At 42.4% G+C, this 16,287-nt stretch overlaps 1 protein-coding gene across 1 annotated transcript in view; it reads right to left on the bottom strand.

The window, feature by feature from the left end:
- Window positions 1-15,804, bottom strand: part of nrg3b (neuregulin 3b) — a 173,493-nt gene extending 157,689 nt beyond the window's left edge. Inside the window, 1 exon segment of the mRNA XM_070927600.1 lies at window positions 14,892-15,804. Within this exon segment, the coding sequence (XP_070783701.1) occupies window positions 14,892-15,804 (913 nt within the window).
- Window positions 15,805-16,287: the final 483 nt, after the last annotated feature.

The following is a 16,287-nucleotide window of genomic DNA, read 5'->3' as shown; positions in this document are numbered from 1 at the left end:
CTTTAGATGTACAAGTGAGTACATTTGAAAGAAAATGCTCTTGAAATGAATTGTGATGAATGAACTGTATTTAATAAAACCCACAGGCTTTGGCTGCAAGTTAAGTACAAAAAGCATATCATGATTGTGTTGAGGGATGCGGCTGTTTGCGGTCCAAAACCCGATAACTTAAAACCCTCTGCCAAGAAGGAGGCCATGAATTATGCCTTGTGCTTTATTTTCTTATCTGATCAAGCCTCGACATGGCCACTCAGAGAAATGTGGGTTCTTTTAATCAAGGCGGTTTCCACTTCTGAGAAACGGGAAATCTGTCTGCCCTCACCTTCATCTATCTTAACTTCCCTCCATACATTGATCTTACACACTGACCCTCCAATCATCCCAATACCCGATCTCAGCTTAATCTTCATTATTCTCTGTAAAGCCACAGACCTTTCTGGCTTCATCTGTACTAACCCTCCCAACCCCAGCCTGTCCCGTACCACCCGGCACACTCACTCACTCACTCACTCACTCACTCACTCACTCACTCTGCAAATTCGGAGGGAACGCAGTGCTTTTGTAAAACAGACGGTTTAGGAGTAACAACATGCAAAATAGTCACTTGGGCACCCAGCTGAGGCTTTAAAGCTTAACTTAATATGAGGGGGAGAGGGTGAAACTGACGGTCTGAGGCAACACCACCAATTGCTTTCCCCCCAACAGCAATAAAATATTCCATCATATCCCTGAAGCATCCCTGACTCCAGCTGGGATCAAAGACTACACTTCATGACTTAGAGAGGAGTGCATATTAGTGCCTACAACGGCAGTGTCTCACTTGCACCGAACCCTTCATTCCATTCCATTAATAGCCATCATGGAAAATACATAACAGGGTTCGGTGTTTCCATTTCTTCAGTAAGTATAGATACATAACAGGAGGAGACACACGGGAGTATAAAAAGATACTGACGGAGAATGTCCCTCACATGCTATTGTTCTGTCATGAAATTATGATGATGACATGATGAATGATTTATGTTGCTAGTTTTTGTTGGTTTTTGGACAAAAACTCAACTCCAGACTGTTAACAGCTGGCAGCAGTTGAGTTTTATTTCTAATATGATGTTTTCAACATTGAATGCCTTAAACAGCATAGCCTTACCATTATTTGTACACAAGGCCCAATATGCATTATTTTGCCGCATACTCCCTATTCAAAAGATCAAAACAGATTCCGCATCTCGCTCTGGTTGTATTCCTTTCAGGCTGTCTGTGACAGGTGTTTTATAGGGAGGAGCGCTGTTGTTGTGGATGTCCTATCAATGATTCAATGCAGCACATCAAATGGAAGGCAGAGACAGAGAGAAAGATGTCTCTGCCTGGATGTTCGGGGGGGGGACTTTCAATATATAATTCACTGAGTTGTCTGACGGGTTGGGTGTTAATGTGATGGATGCTCTTTCAGTCTGGTGAAGATTCTGTGTTCTTAAACCTTGGATCTCTCCGGCCACTTTGAACTTGAACATGAACTGCACTGCCAAATGTCCTTTTATGATCTTTTGATCCATACAGTGAACTGCAATGCTCCTCACACACACACACAAAGACACACACCATAAAAGGTATGTCGCAATCACACACTTTTTCACAACACTAATTGACAACTGGCTCCCCCATTCAACTTAGTAGCACAGCAGGCTATGTACAGAAACTCTCCACCGTGAGTAACAAAAACACCTGGTGCACTTAAATACAAGGCTAAAATAATATTTAATACTGGCGAGCATGACGGCTGATAAATGTGTTTACCTCCCCACTGATTCTAATGGTGATGTACTATACAATGTACTGACTACACACTGTTCCAATGCGGCATTAGTGCTTCAACCATATATTTGCAATTGTGTTTACTCAAACAGAAAAACGGCGTCTGATGTAGCTGAAATGAAATAAATGTAGTTTCTGTCCACCATGTTTTTTTTTTTATTGAAAGCAACTGTGCAAAGCTACACAGCGTGTGTATGTTTGTGTTAATCGGCAAGCTCGGGCAACAAATCCATAGAACAGAGCCATGTAAGATGGCAGATTAGGGGAATATGAAACACACTCTGGAGTGAGCGCTAGGCAAGGGCTTTTGTCTTGTTATCTTCGGGAGTGAGTTGACATTATCCCCATGGATAAGGTTTTACCATGCATGGATTACCGCATGAGACAAGCTGTGTGCACCCCCAGGAAAATAACATGAGAGGACCTTAGTCGATCCCTGCCTCCATCTCCCTCTCCACTTGGGCTCTCCCTCTCTCAGTATTCATCAATGCCATGATCAGCACACCTGGGGCTTCTGACACAGTGTTTGAAAATAATGGCGTCTGCTGCAACTTCACAAGGGGCATTAGGCCTTCTTTCAGTTTATATTGAATAATCAGGCACACAAGTCTTTCAAAGACCCAAACAAGATGTTGCTCAATCTTTGAAGTCAGGTTAAATCTATATTCCTACATAGATGTTTTATTAATAACAATACCTTACCCATACCCATAGCTGCAGAGACATAGAAAGTTATAAGAATAGTTGAAACCCAACTGAAATAGACGTCTATTAAGCCGTCTCTCTGAAGTTGCCTCTCTAATATCCTTGGGAATGGTATTCCACAGTTTGGGAGCAGAGTTTAAAAAAGGCTGCATCTCCACATGTTCTTTTTCTGTTTCTCAACATCTAACAAATCCACAGAGGAGGATCAGACTGATCATGGACAAATACATAAAACCACACGGAATCGACATCGCAGGCTGGTCATCAGCCACTTAAAGCTTTATGTACAATAAGAAGTACTTTAAAGTTAGGTCTTAATGATACATGGTGCCAGTGTTCTTCAAAACACACTGTAGCTTATCACTCCACTTCAACTGAAATGACAGGCTCTCTCTTTTCGGTTTTGATCTTGCAGCAGGATGTTGAACATTCTGCAGACTTTTAAGGAAGGCAGAGGAGCATGTTACCAAGGCAGCTTCCTTGACCTAAAATGTCCTCCATGAGATGTATGTACAAACACAATTCAGAAAGACTTCCAACAGAACCACAACTGAAACGTTAGTGGAGACAGATAATCACACAGTTAGTCCTTGTAAAGACAACTATTCCTACTATCTGTCTTATAAAAGGAATGTTTGAAATGGGTTACTTTGGACCTCACTGTCTGGGTTAGGAGTCTTAACAACAGCCGTTTTGAAAGAGTCTGAAAGAAAAGGGATGTGTTTTTAATTTTCAGGATATTATCCGAGACATTGTTAAAGTCATGCTTAAAAAACATCTAGTGGGAAGACGGCACATGGAGGATTTGCTCTCAGTTACGACTGAGAAGAAAGGAGCTCTGAGGTGGAAAAATGTATTCATAAATTTCTACATTTTGAGGGGAGTGAGTATAGACGGTTGTCTTTCTTTTTTCTTTTTCTTTTTTTTTTTTCAGAAAAACCTCCTCTAAGAGTTGTAATTTGTTTCGTTGGAAAAATTAACTAATTCCTCCACTTGTGCATTTGAGGCATAACATATTTCCATTATGTAATGCTTAACAAATAACAGATGAATTGGATAATTTATTTGCAGTCCCATTTGACATCTACAGTAAGGTGCAAAGAGATGTGAATGGAAATGATTATGTAAGGCACTGAGCTGTCGTGGAGAGAAATGACTAAGCATGTTACACCTATGCAGCTTTAAGGTTCAGTATGAAATGGAGAACTGAAGAACTTCAGAGGACTACATGAAAAAAGGACCACAATTGATAATAATAATGAAATAATCTGGGTTCCTTGTCATCATTTCCTGGGTAATTCTTTGCAGGAAGTGGTGACAGCAGCTAATATAGAATGATGAATGATTTATGAATGATGACTCTTATCTCTTCCGGTACACTCCTCAGATAAGAGCTCTCATTGGCTGGTATTCATATTGTCAGCGATGTGAGGTGAATGAAGGAAGCCCACAAAGAAGAACTGAGAGCACAGAGAGAGGCAAGAGGTAGCCTTAAAATAGAGGACAGGAGGATGAGAATAAAAAAAGGAGAAACTAAGTATAGAGGCATGAATGGTAGTGGGAGGGAGGCGAGAGAGAGAGAGAGAGGTGACCTCCATCTCCACCTCCACCTCCACATGCCACAACAAGCCTCTCCATCTCAACCAGGGCACCATGGCACATTTCCCATCACTGGGGGTGGCAGCAGGCCACACATTGCAGTGAATCAATCCGACTGCTGCAACCTCCGCAATCCACACTTTCCTGCAGGCTCGTCATGTACCCAGATGCTATGTGCGAAGCAGGGCTAGTGAGAAATCATGTTCCACATGCCGCGCATACCTCAGCTTGGAGTCGTGACTATACAGACTATACAGTTCAGATACAGGGGAGTTTGGAGGATTTGGTGCAGCACTTTACAACTGAGACAAGTGCAAGTTTGAAATGAACAATGTGGCAGACAGTGGCTGAGAGATTATTTCTGTATGAGTTGTTACTTTAGTATCTATTTAAAAAGTAAATGTCATTTAACATGAATAAAACTCAAAAACATCATATATCATGTATGTCTTAAAATCTTGCACAGGGCTCTCCTTTTTATGACCCCTCATACAGCTTTTAAAATGTTGCTTTAAAGGATATGTAGGCCATAAATAAGTTTTTATAATGGTTAATGAAGGCTTTATGCGGCCTCCACAGCTGTAATTCCTCCAAATTGGGACCATATATTCAACAGAATAGAGAAGAACTCAAGCTCCATAACACTTAAATCACACATGGCACTGCAGTTGTGTTGCCACTTGCAGTCCCTTGGACAAAAAAAATTGGCTGTTATTAGATTCATCGCATCCCACCAAAACCTGCCACAAAGCCCCCCCCGCCCCCCACCTCCAGCTCCCATCCCTTTCCTTTCCGCGTTATTCGTTTGCAAATTGATAACGGAACCAGAGACCCCGCAGGGTCCGTAATTCAATATTGGGATCTAACAGTCTCAGATCAGATATGATGGACTGTAATCCTCTCTGCGCTGCCACAGCCACATGCACTACTATATCTCAGTGCCCCTTGAGCTATCAGCAAGTCACTGTGTTCTCTGCACATGAATGAATGAATGAGAGAGTGAGTGAATGAATGAATGTATGACTGGGGTTTTGTGGATTAGAAGCAGGCCAATACTAAGTACCCATTCCTAAGATTCAAAAAAGCACTATGGCAGACTTGTGGGTAAGTAGGCATGACAGCGTGTGATTAAAATGAGTGAATTAGTGAGTACTCCCCCAGCGCGCGCACACACACACACACAAGCACACGCACACCACATCACCACCACTAAAGCCAGTCTTTAAAATTGTTCTCTACTCTCCATTTCTTCCAATTTGAGAAGATATAAAGCAGGGGAGTCATGTTCAGAGACAATAATGATCCTACTGTTTACTTTCAATTAGGATTATTTCTTTCCTTAGGCTAAGAACACCTTTATTTCTCTGTGGAAACATTAGTAACCATTAACTCTGGGGGGGGGGGGGGGGGGGGGGCGCTTATATGAAAAGAGATGAGCAAAAAGAAGCCGAATGTGAATCCAAAGTTGTACTGACTTTGTGTCCAGGGACTTCTAATATCATGAAAAGTCACTTATGACTACTGGTGCCTTTGCCTTCTAAAGACAGCCTGTGGAGGCCAACTGCTGTACTGTTAAATCCCATACCATGTTTCTGCCATTAGACCACTGAGCGTGGGACATCTCAAGCACTTTATAAAAGGGAACCTTCATGAATTATTCATACTTCCGGCAACACACATTCCACATGTCCCCCCCCCCATACATTAATATTTCAGCCCCCCCGCCCTTCTTCTCTCTGCCACCTCCCGGTGGACATTTTGTCTACATAAATCACACAGTGACATTAAGAAGTCCTAAGATGGCCTCAGTCAGTACTTACAGTAGGCAAGCTTCTCCTCCACCAATCTATGGGTCCCCTGACTGCTGCCTGAGAGTCAAATGCCACTTCACAAGGTATCTATTACAGCAGCAACGCAACGTTTTACTGCTACGCCTGCATATGCATACAGTGCATGGGATGTAATTGACATTTTATTTGTAATATTAGACAGAATTGGCTGGATAATAAATTATTTAAGACTACAGGAGAGTTTACAATGAAAGAGTCCAGAAAATGTTGCTTGATCTTGTTCTTTTAGCGTGGTGAGATTTGTGGTTTCTTTTTTTGTATCATCGAGGTCTTTCCTGCATGGCACAGTAAACACTGAAGAGCAACAAGAAACACAGAAAGAGAAGCTGGGGACTTTTGTTCCCCGAGCCAAAGTCCCTCAAGAAGCACTTGGTCCCATGCCTTTTAGCACCCCCAACAAGCTCTGTGTGCTTTAGGTTATAAAAGGTTAAGGTTACGGCCATGATTGTGGTTAGGGGTCTGCCAATTCAACTGAAGGAGGCGGGATATGTACACAGCCTGAGAGGAAGTGTTGCCTGAGAGACTCAAGGATCAAATGTCCGTTGTGAGTGGGAGGACGGCATGCAACAACAATCCAAGGCTTCAATCTTGGATGCTACACAGTAGGCTCTGTACTGGACTGTTGTGCCAACATGACACCTTATGGTAGCAGTTTCATCTTCATGTCTCCAAACCATTTGCATACTGCTCATGTTTACCTGTCAATGCTAGCTTGTTTGTCTCTAGCGTGCCCTCAACAAAATTAAGCATCATGGTGATAAGTACTGGAAGAGACTACTTCAGCACTGGTTTTCTTGTTGCACAACAGTTTAGGGCTGCAACGGCTGATTATCATCATTCTCAATTAATTTGACCATTATTTTTGCAATTAGTCAATTAATCTTTTTATATAAAAAAAATGCCCAGTATAATTTCCCAGAGCCCAATGACACACTCAGATTGTTTGTTTTCTGACCAAAACCTAAAGATATTAAATTTACTATCATATATGACAAATAAAAACATTACATCTTCACATTTGAGAGGGTGGAACCAGAGAATGATGGCCAATGTTGCTTGAAAAAAGGCCGAAACAATTAATCATTTATGAAAATAGATGCTGATTAATTTCCTGTTGAGCGACTAATCGATTCAGCTCTACATTGGTTACTTTCTCTTACCAAAGGTTAGTGTGATACATGCTTTCTTTGCCATCCTTATGTCCAAAGCATAGCACAATAGTCCATAGACACGCACACACCATTCTATGGTGCTGTAAAATGTATGTATAATGTGTAATATCATATAATGCACTGATAACCTCCACTGATTTACATAGCCTTCTGATTCAGTTCTGTATAGGATACATCATGCAGGCATCGTGGTGACAGGATTGAAGTGGAAAAACCTGAAAATTCAAATATGGATAATACCTTGAGGGCAATCTGCATAAGAATGGGAGAGATAACAATAGAACAGGTAGAGTGGTGGTTTGAGATATATAAAATGTCTGGCTAGAGCTCATTCACTCAACTGTGATGAGTATATGCCTGTACCTTGCAGCTGGATCCTTACTTCTGGAGCATGCTCTCACGGTTTTTGACAGTCTCTGCCCCAATAAATTCATTTTTTTCTTTTGTATCCAACACACGCTGTCTTTCTGTCCTTCTGCTCTCTCTCTCTCTCTCAGCCGTCCTCACTCGGGGCTCTCTCCCTCCCACTTCCTTATTGATTCTGTGAGGTTCAGCGGGTAGAGCACGGCACTAGCAATGGAAAGGGCATGGGATCAATTCCCACAAAATTTCAAGCATTCGCTGAGCTGTCACTCCAGGATAATTTGTCTGCAGGCGTACCCCACTGAATACACTGATTCTGCTTTGTAATTGGTGCCCATCAGTGTCAAGTGTCTCTGCTAGCTAGCTGTTCAGGGCAAACACTGCAGAATGCTGCACAATTTCACTAATTTGCATGTGTAAAATATATGCACACATGTTTTACTGTCTGATGAATCTCAACTATGCCAAAATTATAAGAAAATATGTCTAATTAATTGGGAAAAGAACCAAAGCTCTTTGAGATTGCATACATGCATTGGAAGCCAGGTGGTTCATGGTGTCAGAAGAATTACATGTACTGTAGCATGTCTGAAGGCATGGGTTTTTGCTAATGCCTCCTCCAGCAATGCTAATATGAATAATTTCTATTTCTGGTATTGTAACATACATGCACGCACTCTATGGATACTGAAATAACTCCCCATTCATTTTAAATAATTAAGCTTCTTTAAAAGCACTTAAATGAGAATTTAATGCACAGTGGCCACCATAGACAGACAATTTCACATCTGTATTGCGGTCATGTCCAACAGGTATTTCCTAAGAGCAAACTCGTATTCATTGTGACTGACAGCCCCTAGCTCCAGCTCCACCGCTGCCACCAAAGGGAAAGAAAAAAAAAACCTCTTTGAAAGTATTACTCAGTATGTTAACATCAAATTGCACCATCAAGCTACTCTTCTGGGGCTTATAACAAGTCACAAGCTGAGACCAAGAAAAAAAAACTGTGGGTTCAAATGTTCCTTAATAACTTTGAGCCTAAAATGACAGAAGCTGCGGCATAAGAGCTTGCTTTCCATCTAGGAAGATATTTGTAAAATCGTCCCAGCTGCACACACACACACTGTGCAGAAGCAGCGCTGCTTGGGCCAGCCTCAACGAACAAGCAGAGCGTGTCTCAGGAGAGACAGAGGGGCCTCAGAGGCAGTCTGGCAAATCTGAGCCTGACCTCCCTGGAGAGAGAGAGAGAGAGAGGCAAACTGGATTTATATCTTTGTTTTTAATCCCCCTTACACGCTCCACTGGTCCTACAGTAGTACTTTGTGCAGGCTTCATGTATAGTCAGGAAAAAACAAACAAAACAAAAAAAAACCAGGGGCTTGCGTGTCAGGAAAAACATCCATTTCTGTTCTCTTTTTCTGTGACATCGGAGAAAATGGTCCTCTTTGTTGCTCTCCTGAGTTTTCCTATCTGACAAAAATAAAAAATCAACTGTGGCACAACATCTGACTGGCTTTTTGACTTCATAACTGTATGATGCTAGCCTGTAATTCAGGCTGAAATGCCATTTCGTTACCACCACAGTTTACAGTTTGTTAAGCAGTTTATCCTGCCCTGACAGTCACTATAACTGGAGTACCCATCTGCTTGACGCCATTTTCAGGCGATACAGGATCTGCATTAGTGGTGACTAACAGAAGTCAGCTTTAACATGCTGATTGAAGTCATTTATGCTAAATTATTTTTCACCTTTGCACAAGTGGATCCAAGATGTCGGACTAACTATGAGTACTGAATTCTCCCATTCAATTTTCTTAAATGCCAAAGGAGCCAACTGACAAATTAAACCCATGGGGAGAACAGCAACAACACTTTTTCATCTTTTTTTTTTTTTTTTTTTAATGCCTTCAGTGCACAGCTGTTCTGATTTAATGGCTGTTGTTTCAGACAGTTGATTTACAGGGGCCTTGATAGCTGTGTCTGGCTCTCGCACAGATGACTTTCCCAAAATGAGTCCCACCTGTAAAAAGGAGCTGACTGACTCGTTGATTGATTCCATTGAAGAGCAACACCAGACCTTTGAATCGCTTGACAAAAATTTAAATGTGGCTGGCGATTCACAAGTCTGGAATCAGGCTAGCGAGATGTGCGTGGAATTACAACCACACTTCACTAAGGAAGATTTCTTACAACCAAGAAGAGAGGGGAATGGGCCCTGAGCCAACACAGCGTCCCATGGTTTCCCAACAGGCATTCATTGTGCAGTGCTCCACTCGCCTGTTATTTCCCCACTTCTGAGCCAATGGTGCTTGTATGTAGAGAGTGGCATTGGATATATAATAGCCTCAGATACAGAAAACCAGAGGATAGATGCATACGTATGGGCACACACACACACACTACATGCTTGACTTTGCGTTCACAAGTGTGCCAGTTTTTTCTACGTCTGCCCATATGCTCATGAATGCGAGCTGAGGAGCTCACGTGTAAAAGGGAGATAGGAAGCACAAAAGCAAAGCAAAAATAGATGGAGGAATACAATACACGGAGAGCGGACACAATAACCATGGGGAAAGAGGGAGAGTGAGGGAGGAAGAGGAGAAAAAACGACAAAAGAAGTAGGTAAAATATGTCATTATCCCCAACGGACAGAGCTTGTCTTTCTTCCAGGACACGGAGATTCATTTAGATCCTCACCAAACAGCAGCAATAGGAGTGAGTAGAGTAGGGGAAAAAATCATGTCACTGCCTCCTATATGCAGCCGAGATTATCTGAAACCTGAGGCCGTACAGTATAATTGTATTAGCACACAACTTAAAATAAAATATGAGCTCACTTGGCTGTGAGTAAAGACGAATGCACCTGAAGCCATGTTTTACAGAGCGTTTCATCATCAGCCGGGACATTTTCTGTGTATCATTACACTTTAAATACACCGTATTGCACAACTCCACATACTATTACAGTAAGCTTGATACAGCCAAGCTTTAGAAGAAGCTCCATTCTCAAAACTCCAGAGTTAGCTTGTGTTTTTCCCTTAAGAATACTGTGTTAGTGTTGTCATATAATATAGCACATGAATGCTGTACACAAGGGCTATGTGAATAAACATTAAACAGCACAGGGGTTGTGTGAATAAAAGTAATATCCAGTAAAGAGAATACTTCAATATTTTAACCCATAGAAAAAGTACTAGGCACAGGTCAGAACAGCGTAGCCTTGACTTGACAGAATAAACAATGACAGTGGTAGGGGTCCACTCTGAATACTAACCACTTCTAGCCATTGTTGTTTGAATTTACTTGATTCTGTGTAAATTTTCCCCATTCACAAACACTTTAAGTGATAACATGATAGTTTAAAGGTCTATTTTGTGAACATGTCTTTTTTAAAATCAATGGATTTATAGCTGTGGTTTGATACACAAGGAGCTGTCCTGCACAAATTCAAAAATAAGACCTCTAACAGGTGAAAATAGGTGAATGCAGCAAATTCAACTGGTGGATTCAATCAGTGATGACTTTTGTTAACATATCAAAACGCTTGTTCTGTGGTATCAGATATCTTTCTTCAAATGGCATGTGTACAAATTAAAGTCTGCAATTTATTTATCAAGGAACCTTCTGACAATACAAGGATTTCTCACTGTTTACTTACTTCTAGAAGTAACTAATTAAACCTGATTTCTGCCACAGATGTGTATTTCTATTTGGAACAATCAGCCTACAGTCATCAGTGACTGCAAATCATTCATGCACATGAATTCGGCCATGAGAATAAACAGTATTTGAGTAAGACCCTCCTACTGAGACTTCAATAAAACAATTAATAAAAAAATCATGTTAGTGAAATGTCAACCGAAATAAGCCACATCCCGTCAGACCACATATCATTCAGATTTTTTAATATGAGGTGCCAAACCACAGGTGTTTACAGTTTTCATCATTTTTTCTTTATTCTAGGTCGAAAGGATTTGAAGAAAGATGTTAACTTGCCGTTTTTTTAAGATTTGGTTTACATTTGGTAACATAGAGTTTACTAAAATACTGGCCAGAAATCTGTCCCCAGTGATTTGATACTATTTGAGAATGGCAGCGATGTGTTCTAGTGCCTGTAGGGTGCCACCTGTTGCCTGACAGATATTTACTAAAAACAGGGATAAAGTTTCAACAAGTGGGCCAAAATGTCAGCTCACTCTGCATGGTGTCAACATGCAGGCTGGAGACTTATGGAGGATATTGGCTGTACAGAAACACAGGTCACAGGTCAGACAGTTGTGTGTATGTCCCACACTGCCCCCAGGGGTGCCAGACCTCCTCCAGGGAGCTGCAGAAGTCAAAGAGACTGATAACAGACAAAGAGCTGGTCCTCGTCTACCAACATCAAAGCCTCAGACGAGACAGATTCACACGTGACTGTTAGTAGTTTTGGAGATTCTGACCAAAACTCTGCCAGGCCTTTGTCACAGCTGGAGATAAGCAGCTTGGCCATCTTCACACCTCACCACAGACTTTCAAGAAGTTATCTCCTACAGTTTTAGCTGTCCTTCTGGTGGTCTCCCACAACACTGCCTTATATCCAAAATTAAGGCAAAATGCTATTACCGGTGTATTATCTTCTGTGTTTGTATTTGTTACAAGATTAGAAGTTGGTGATCATTGAGAACTAAGTGCCACCACTTTATGTGTGTTTAAAGTTCATGTATCCATTCCTAAACCATCGGTCGTCATAAACATGATGTTTGATATCTTTTCAATCCCGTGGACACTAGGAAATCAAATATCCACATGTTCTTGTTACTTAGAAACACATTACTGTTATTTAAGAAATTATCTTATAAGTTCAAATCCAGTTATGCATCCTTTGACCACTAAAGGGTGGAGTAACCAAGGTAGAGCACCCCTGCAGCTACGTATCCGTACATTTGTTTTTGTTAGTGAAGTTATCCCTTCCCCAAGTTCATTTCAGTGTTGTCACTCTGGACTCACCAAGAGAAACTTATGCTGACTCTGAGAGTACATCGCTGGACGAATATTTAAAGAGCGTTTCCCCAAGCTAAAATAACTTTCCTTACACTTATCAACAACATCAGCCTCCACTGAAAATGACTTGTATATATGAAGGCTTTTATTAACTGAGGGCAGCTTTACAAAGAATCCTTCAGCTTTTGAAGGCAGTGCCCTTTTATAGTATAGAGTACAAACAGATGCGTCCTGTAGTGATGGGAATTACGACTCTTTGAAGGGAGCCATATCTTATGGCTCTGTTCCTTTCTGAGAGCCCATTCCTTCTCTTTTCTTTTTTTTTTTGTGGGAGGGGGGTTACTAGGTTCATCTGCAAAATAATTACTAGGATAAAGATAAGGTAAGATTTGGATCAGATTCAAACTTAGACATAATTTCATTTTGCATGAGTGGAATCGATTTAGCAGCACTAAATTACTCACATTTCCAGACCTAACGTCAATGATCTGTATTGTAAACATTACACAAGGTGTCCCTCTGCTTTGTCATTGAATTTACTCTCTGTATGAAATGTGTTATGTACATAAAGTTGTCTTGCCTTGAATGCAACACAACGGTGGATTATGCTGCAGGAGGAGTCTGAGGACTGTCTATGGGCATTTCTATACTTTTGTCACCAGTGGAATCCAATGTTGCTGGGTGAATTTGAGCTGACCACAGCCAATGTTCTCCCTCAGTTGGGAAGTTATTTTCTCTGAAGCTGCAAACCAAAGTACAAATGCTTTAATATCCGATGTCCAACCAGCTATGCTGAAAATATTTTTTGCCCTGTGGTACAGAAGAAGAAAATGATGTCACTTGATCACTGTTTGACTGTGGAATCGATGCCATTGACACGTCCAGCTGATAAACGAGAGGATACTATGCAGTCAACCGGAACTGCTGTCCAAACATATGACCCATACCAGAAGTGTGGAGAAATGAAGGTTTCAGTTTTCATATTAATGTTTTGTTATTGCCCTCTAGAGCACTTTGCTGAAAATATGAACAGGAATCTGAGTACTTCATAATTTACGCCCATGGTAAATGCACTTAGCTCATATTTTTACCATGACATGTTGATCACAGTTCTTGTTTTGTCACTGGATCCTTTGCATCAGTACAACTCCGGGAAGCAAAGGTGAAAATGCACCAAAGCCACCAATTAAACTGCATGTTCCAACAGAATTTGTTAGAAAATAGAGCGCCTTGAGTTTGAGAAAAAAAGATTCTACATTGTCAGTACTTATGATTGCACTCGCATCCTGCCCCACCCACATCTGGAAAAAAATACCTTGTGATGTTAAAAACATGCCCCTTGTGGAATGAATAATCAGGAAGCCTTGCTTCTTTACACAATGCAAAATATGCAAAATTCACAGCTCCCCTGCTTTATACCCTCTATCTCCCTCAAGCCTTTCCCTCACTTAGCCCACTCCATCTGCCATCTCTCTCTCTCTCCCATCAACTCACAGCTCCCACTCTTCATTCCCCTGCTTTGTTGTGCTTCCTGCATTTTCTTCCTTCCTTCTCCATCCTCTTCAGCTTTGTTGTTTTTCAAAGTATTTTTCCTCCTTTTCTCCAGTCCCAACCTCATCTATATCCACTTGTCCTTTGCAACCTCATTCTCATCCCTTCCTCCATTTATTTCCCCCTCTGAGCTTCCACTTTCTCCCTCGCTCCCTCTCAGTATCTCCCTGCAGTGTGAAAGCAGTACCTGCGACACTCTGCTCCCAGTATCCTCTCATCTAAATGAGATGTGTGGCCTTGCTATATCTGATTCCTCTAGACAGGAGGTGAGAGCTAACCTTTCTCCTACTTCGACATCTCACCAGCTCCTGTTATTTGTTTTCATACCACAAATGTGCTGTCCTTAGTCACAGAACACATTACAAAGCTTTAACATCCCAACTCAGCCAGACAAAACAAAATAAATTCTATTAGATGGAGCCTTGCCTTTAATGGTACTTAAACCAGTGAGTGAAAAAAACTCCACCGGAGGTAAGATTCATATCGGATTAATACACGAGTGAAAGATAAAGACGAGAGGGGTGAAAATACTGAGAATATCCCCTGATATCTGTCTGTGCTAATGAATACGATTAATGTTAAGCTGCTGGAGTATCCACTTCCCATGTGGATATAAAAGGAAATAATTTATATTCTTAGACCATGAGTCATATCAAAGCATATCAGACAAAAGAGTTTCTTTTTTTTTTACCCATGGATACAGTTATATGTGATAACCGCTATAGTGACAAACCTTTATTGCTGCCGTAAAGGCCCAGAAAAGAGCTCTTGTGAAACACTCATCTCTAGTTCCACAGATAACCTCACACAACTGCACTCACTCACACAACTCCACAAACCCAAAAAGTGAACTTACGTGTTCGGAAGCGGTGGTGTGGGCGTGTGGTCGGGCCCTTGCCTGGGCGTCCGTGATTCCAGCGTGACGTGGGCTTGACCGGGACTGCCGGCTGGGAGGTGGTCGGCTGCACCTTGGCGGTGGACTTCACAGCAGCTTTAGTTGTGGTGGATGCTGTGGTGGTGATGGTAGCAGAAGTCTGTCCTGGCTTTGAGTTGGCGGCTCCGTTACGTCCATTACCAGCGCTGCTTCCTTTTCTAACATTGTTGCGAGGGGTGACCTCCTTACCACTGGGTGGTGGGGTGAGTCGGGTGGCGCGAGTGGTGGAGGTGGTTACCACAGTCCCGATAATGCGGGTCCCAACATGATTGTGAAGGTGTGGGGCGCGGTTGCCATCTCCATTGGCAGTGCTGCCATTGGCTGAGTGGTTTGCTGGTGGACCCGATCGAGTTCTTGGCGCTGGGGCGGTACCGTCCGCAGCTAGCGGCGTGGTGGTCGACACCATTGCTGTGGTAGAGGCAGCTGAAGTAGTGGCGGTGGAAATGTCGGGCCCCTTGGGCATGGCACTGGGTTTGGAGAGAAATATAGGGTCCTGTCCAATGCTACCTTTAGGATCCACCAGATCAGTGGGGACATAGTCTTGGACAGATCCCACCACAATCCATTTCAGCAGCATGAGACTGAGTCCCAGTCCCACAAAGCCCATTACCAGGGGCACGGCACACAGCCAGGTCTGTTGGCGAGGCCACACAGCACAGGGGCCACAGCGGAGAGGGCCCGGGGCTCGGGGAGATGCCTGTTCAGCCCCTGGCTCCTCCAGCGTCATGGCTGCTAGAGTGCTTGCACCTGAGCGCTCACTCATCCTGCTGCTGGGGCGTTTCGTCTCTTGGGGTGTTCAGGAGGTCAAACAGGTGGCCAAATGATACAAGGGCATATACGAGGAAGGGGATGTGGTGCAGAAGAAATGCTGGGCATCTTAAGTAAGTACCCACACAATGCCTAACCTATATATCTACATGCACAAGCATAAAACATGAACTAATGCATAAGCACCCACAAGCACAAGCAGACACAAATCCCTCACAGTCACGTAGGCCTACTACTAATTAAAAGCTGGCACAGCACTCAAATGCATACACAAGCAATATAACCTACACTCCCTCTGGTGGACAACAAACCAAACACACACACACACACACACACACACACGCACACACGCAAAAATATGCACAGGAATATACACACTTCCACGCGAGCACACAGGTTATGGGCAGGTGAGAGAGCGAGGCGAGGGGGCGCCTCACTGTAGTTCGGCGCTAACGAAGCGATGATAAATCCCAGGATGCTTCACTCCCTTGTTAAAAAAAAAAAAGCCGACGTAAAAAAAGAACGGAGAAGGATATCGATCCGCTTCAGA

Source organism: Enoplosus armatus, chromosome 20 (assembly GCF_043641665.1).
Source record: "Enoplosus armatus isolate fEnoArm2 chromosome 20, fEnoArm2.hap1, whole genome shotgun sequence".
Taxonomy (NCBI): Eukaryota; Metazoa; Chordata; class Actinopteri; order Centrarchiformes; family Enoplosidae; genus Enoplosus; species Enoplosus armatus.
This window is presented reverse-complemented; position numbering and strand designations above follow the sequence as displayed.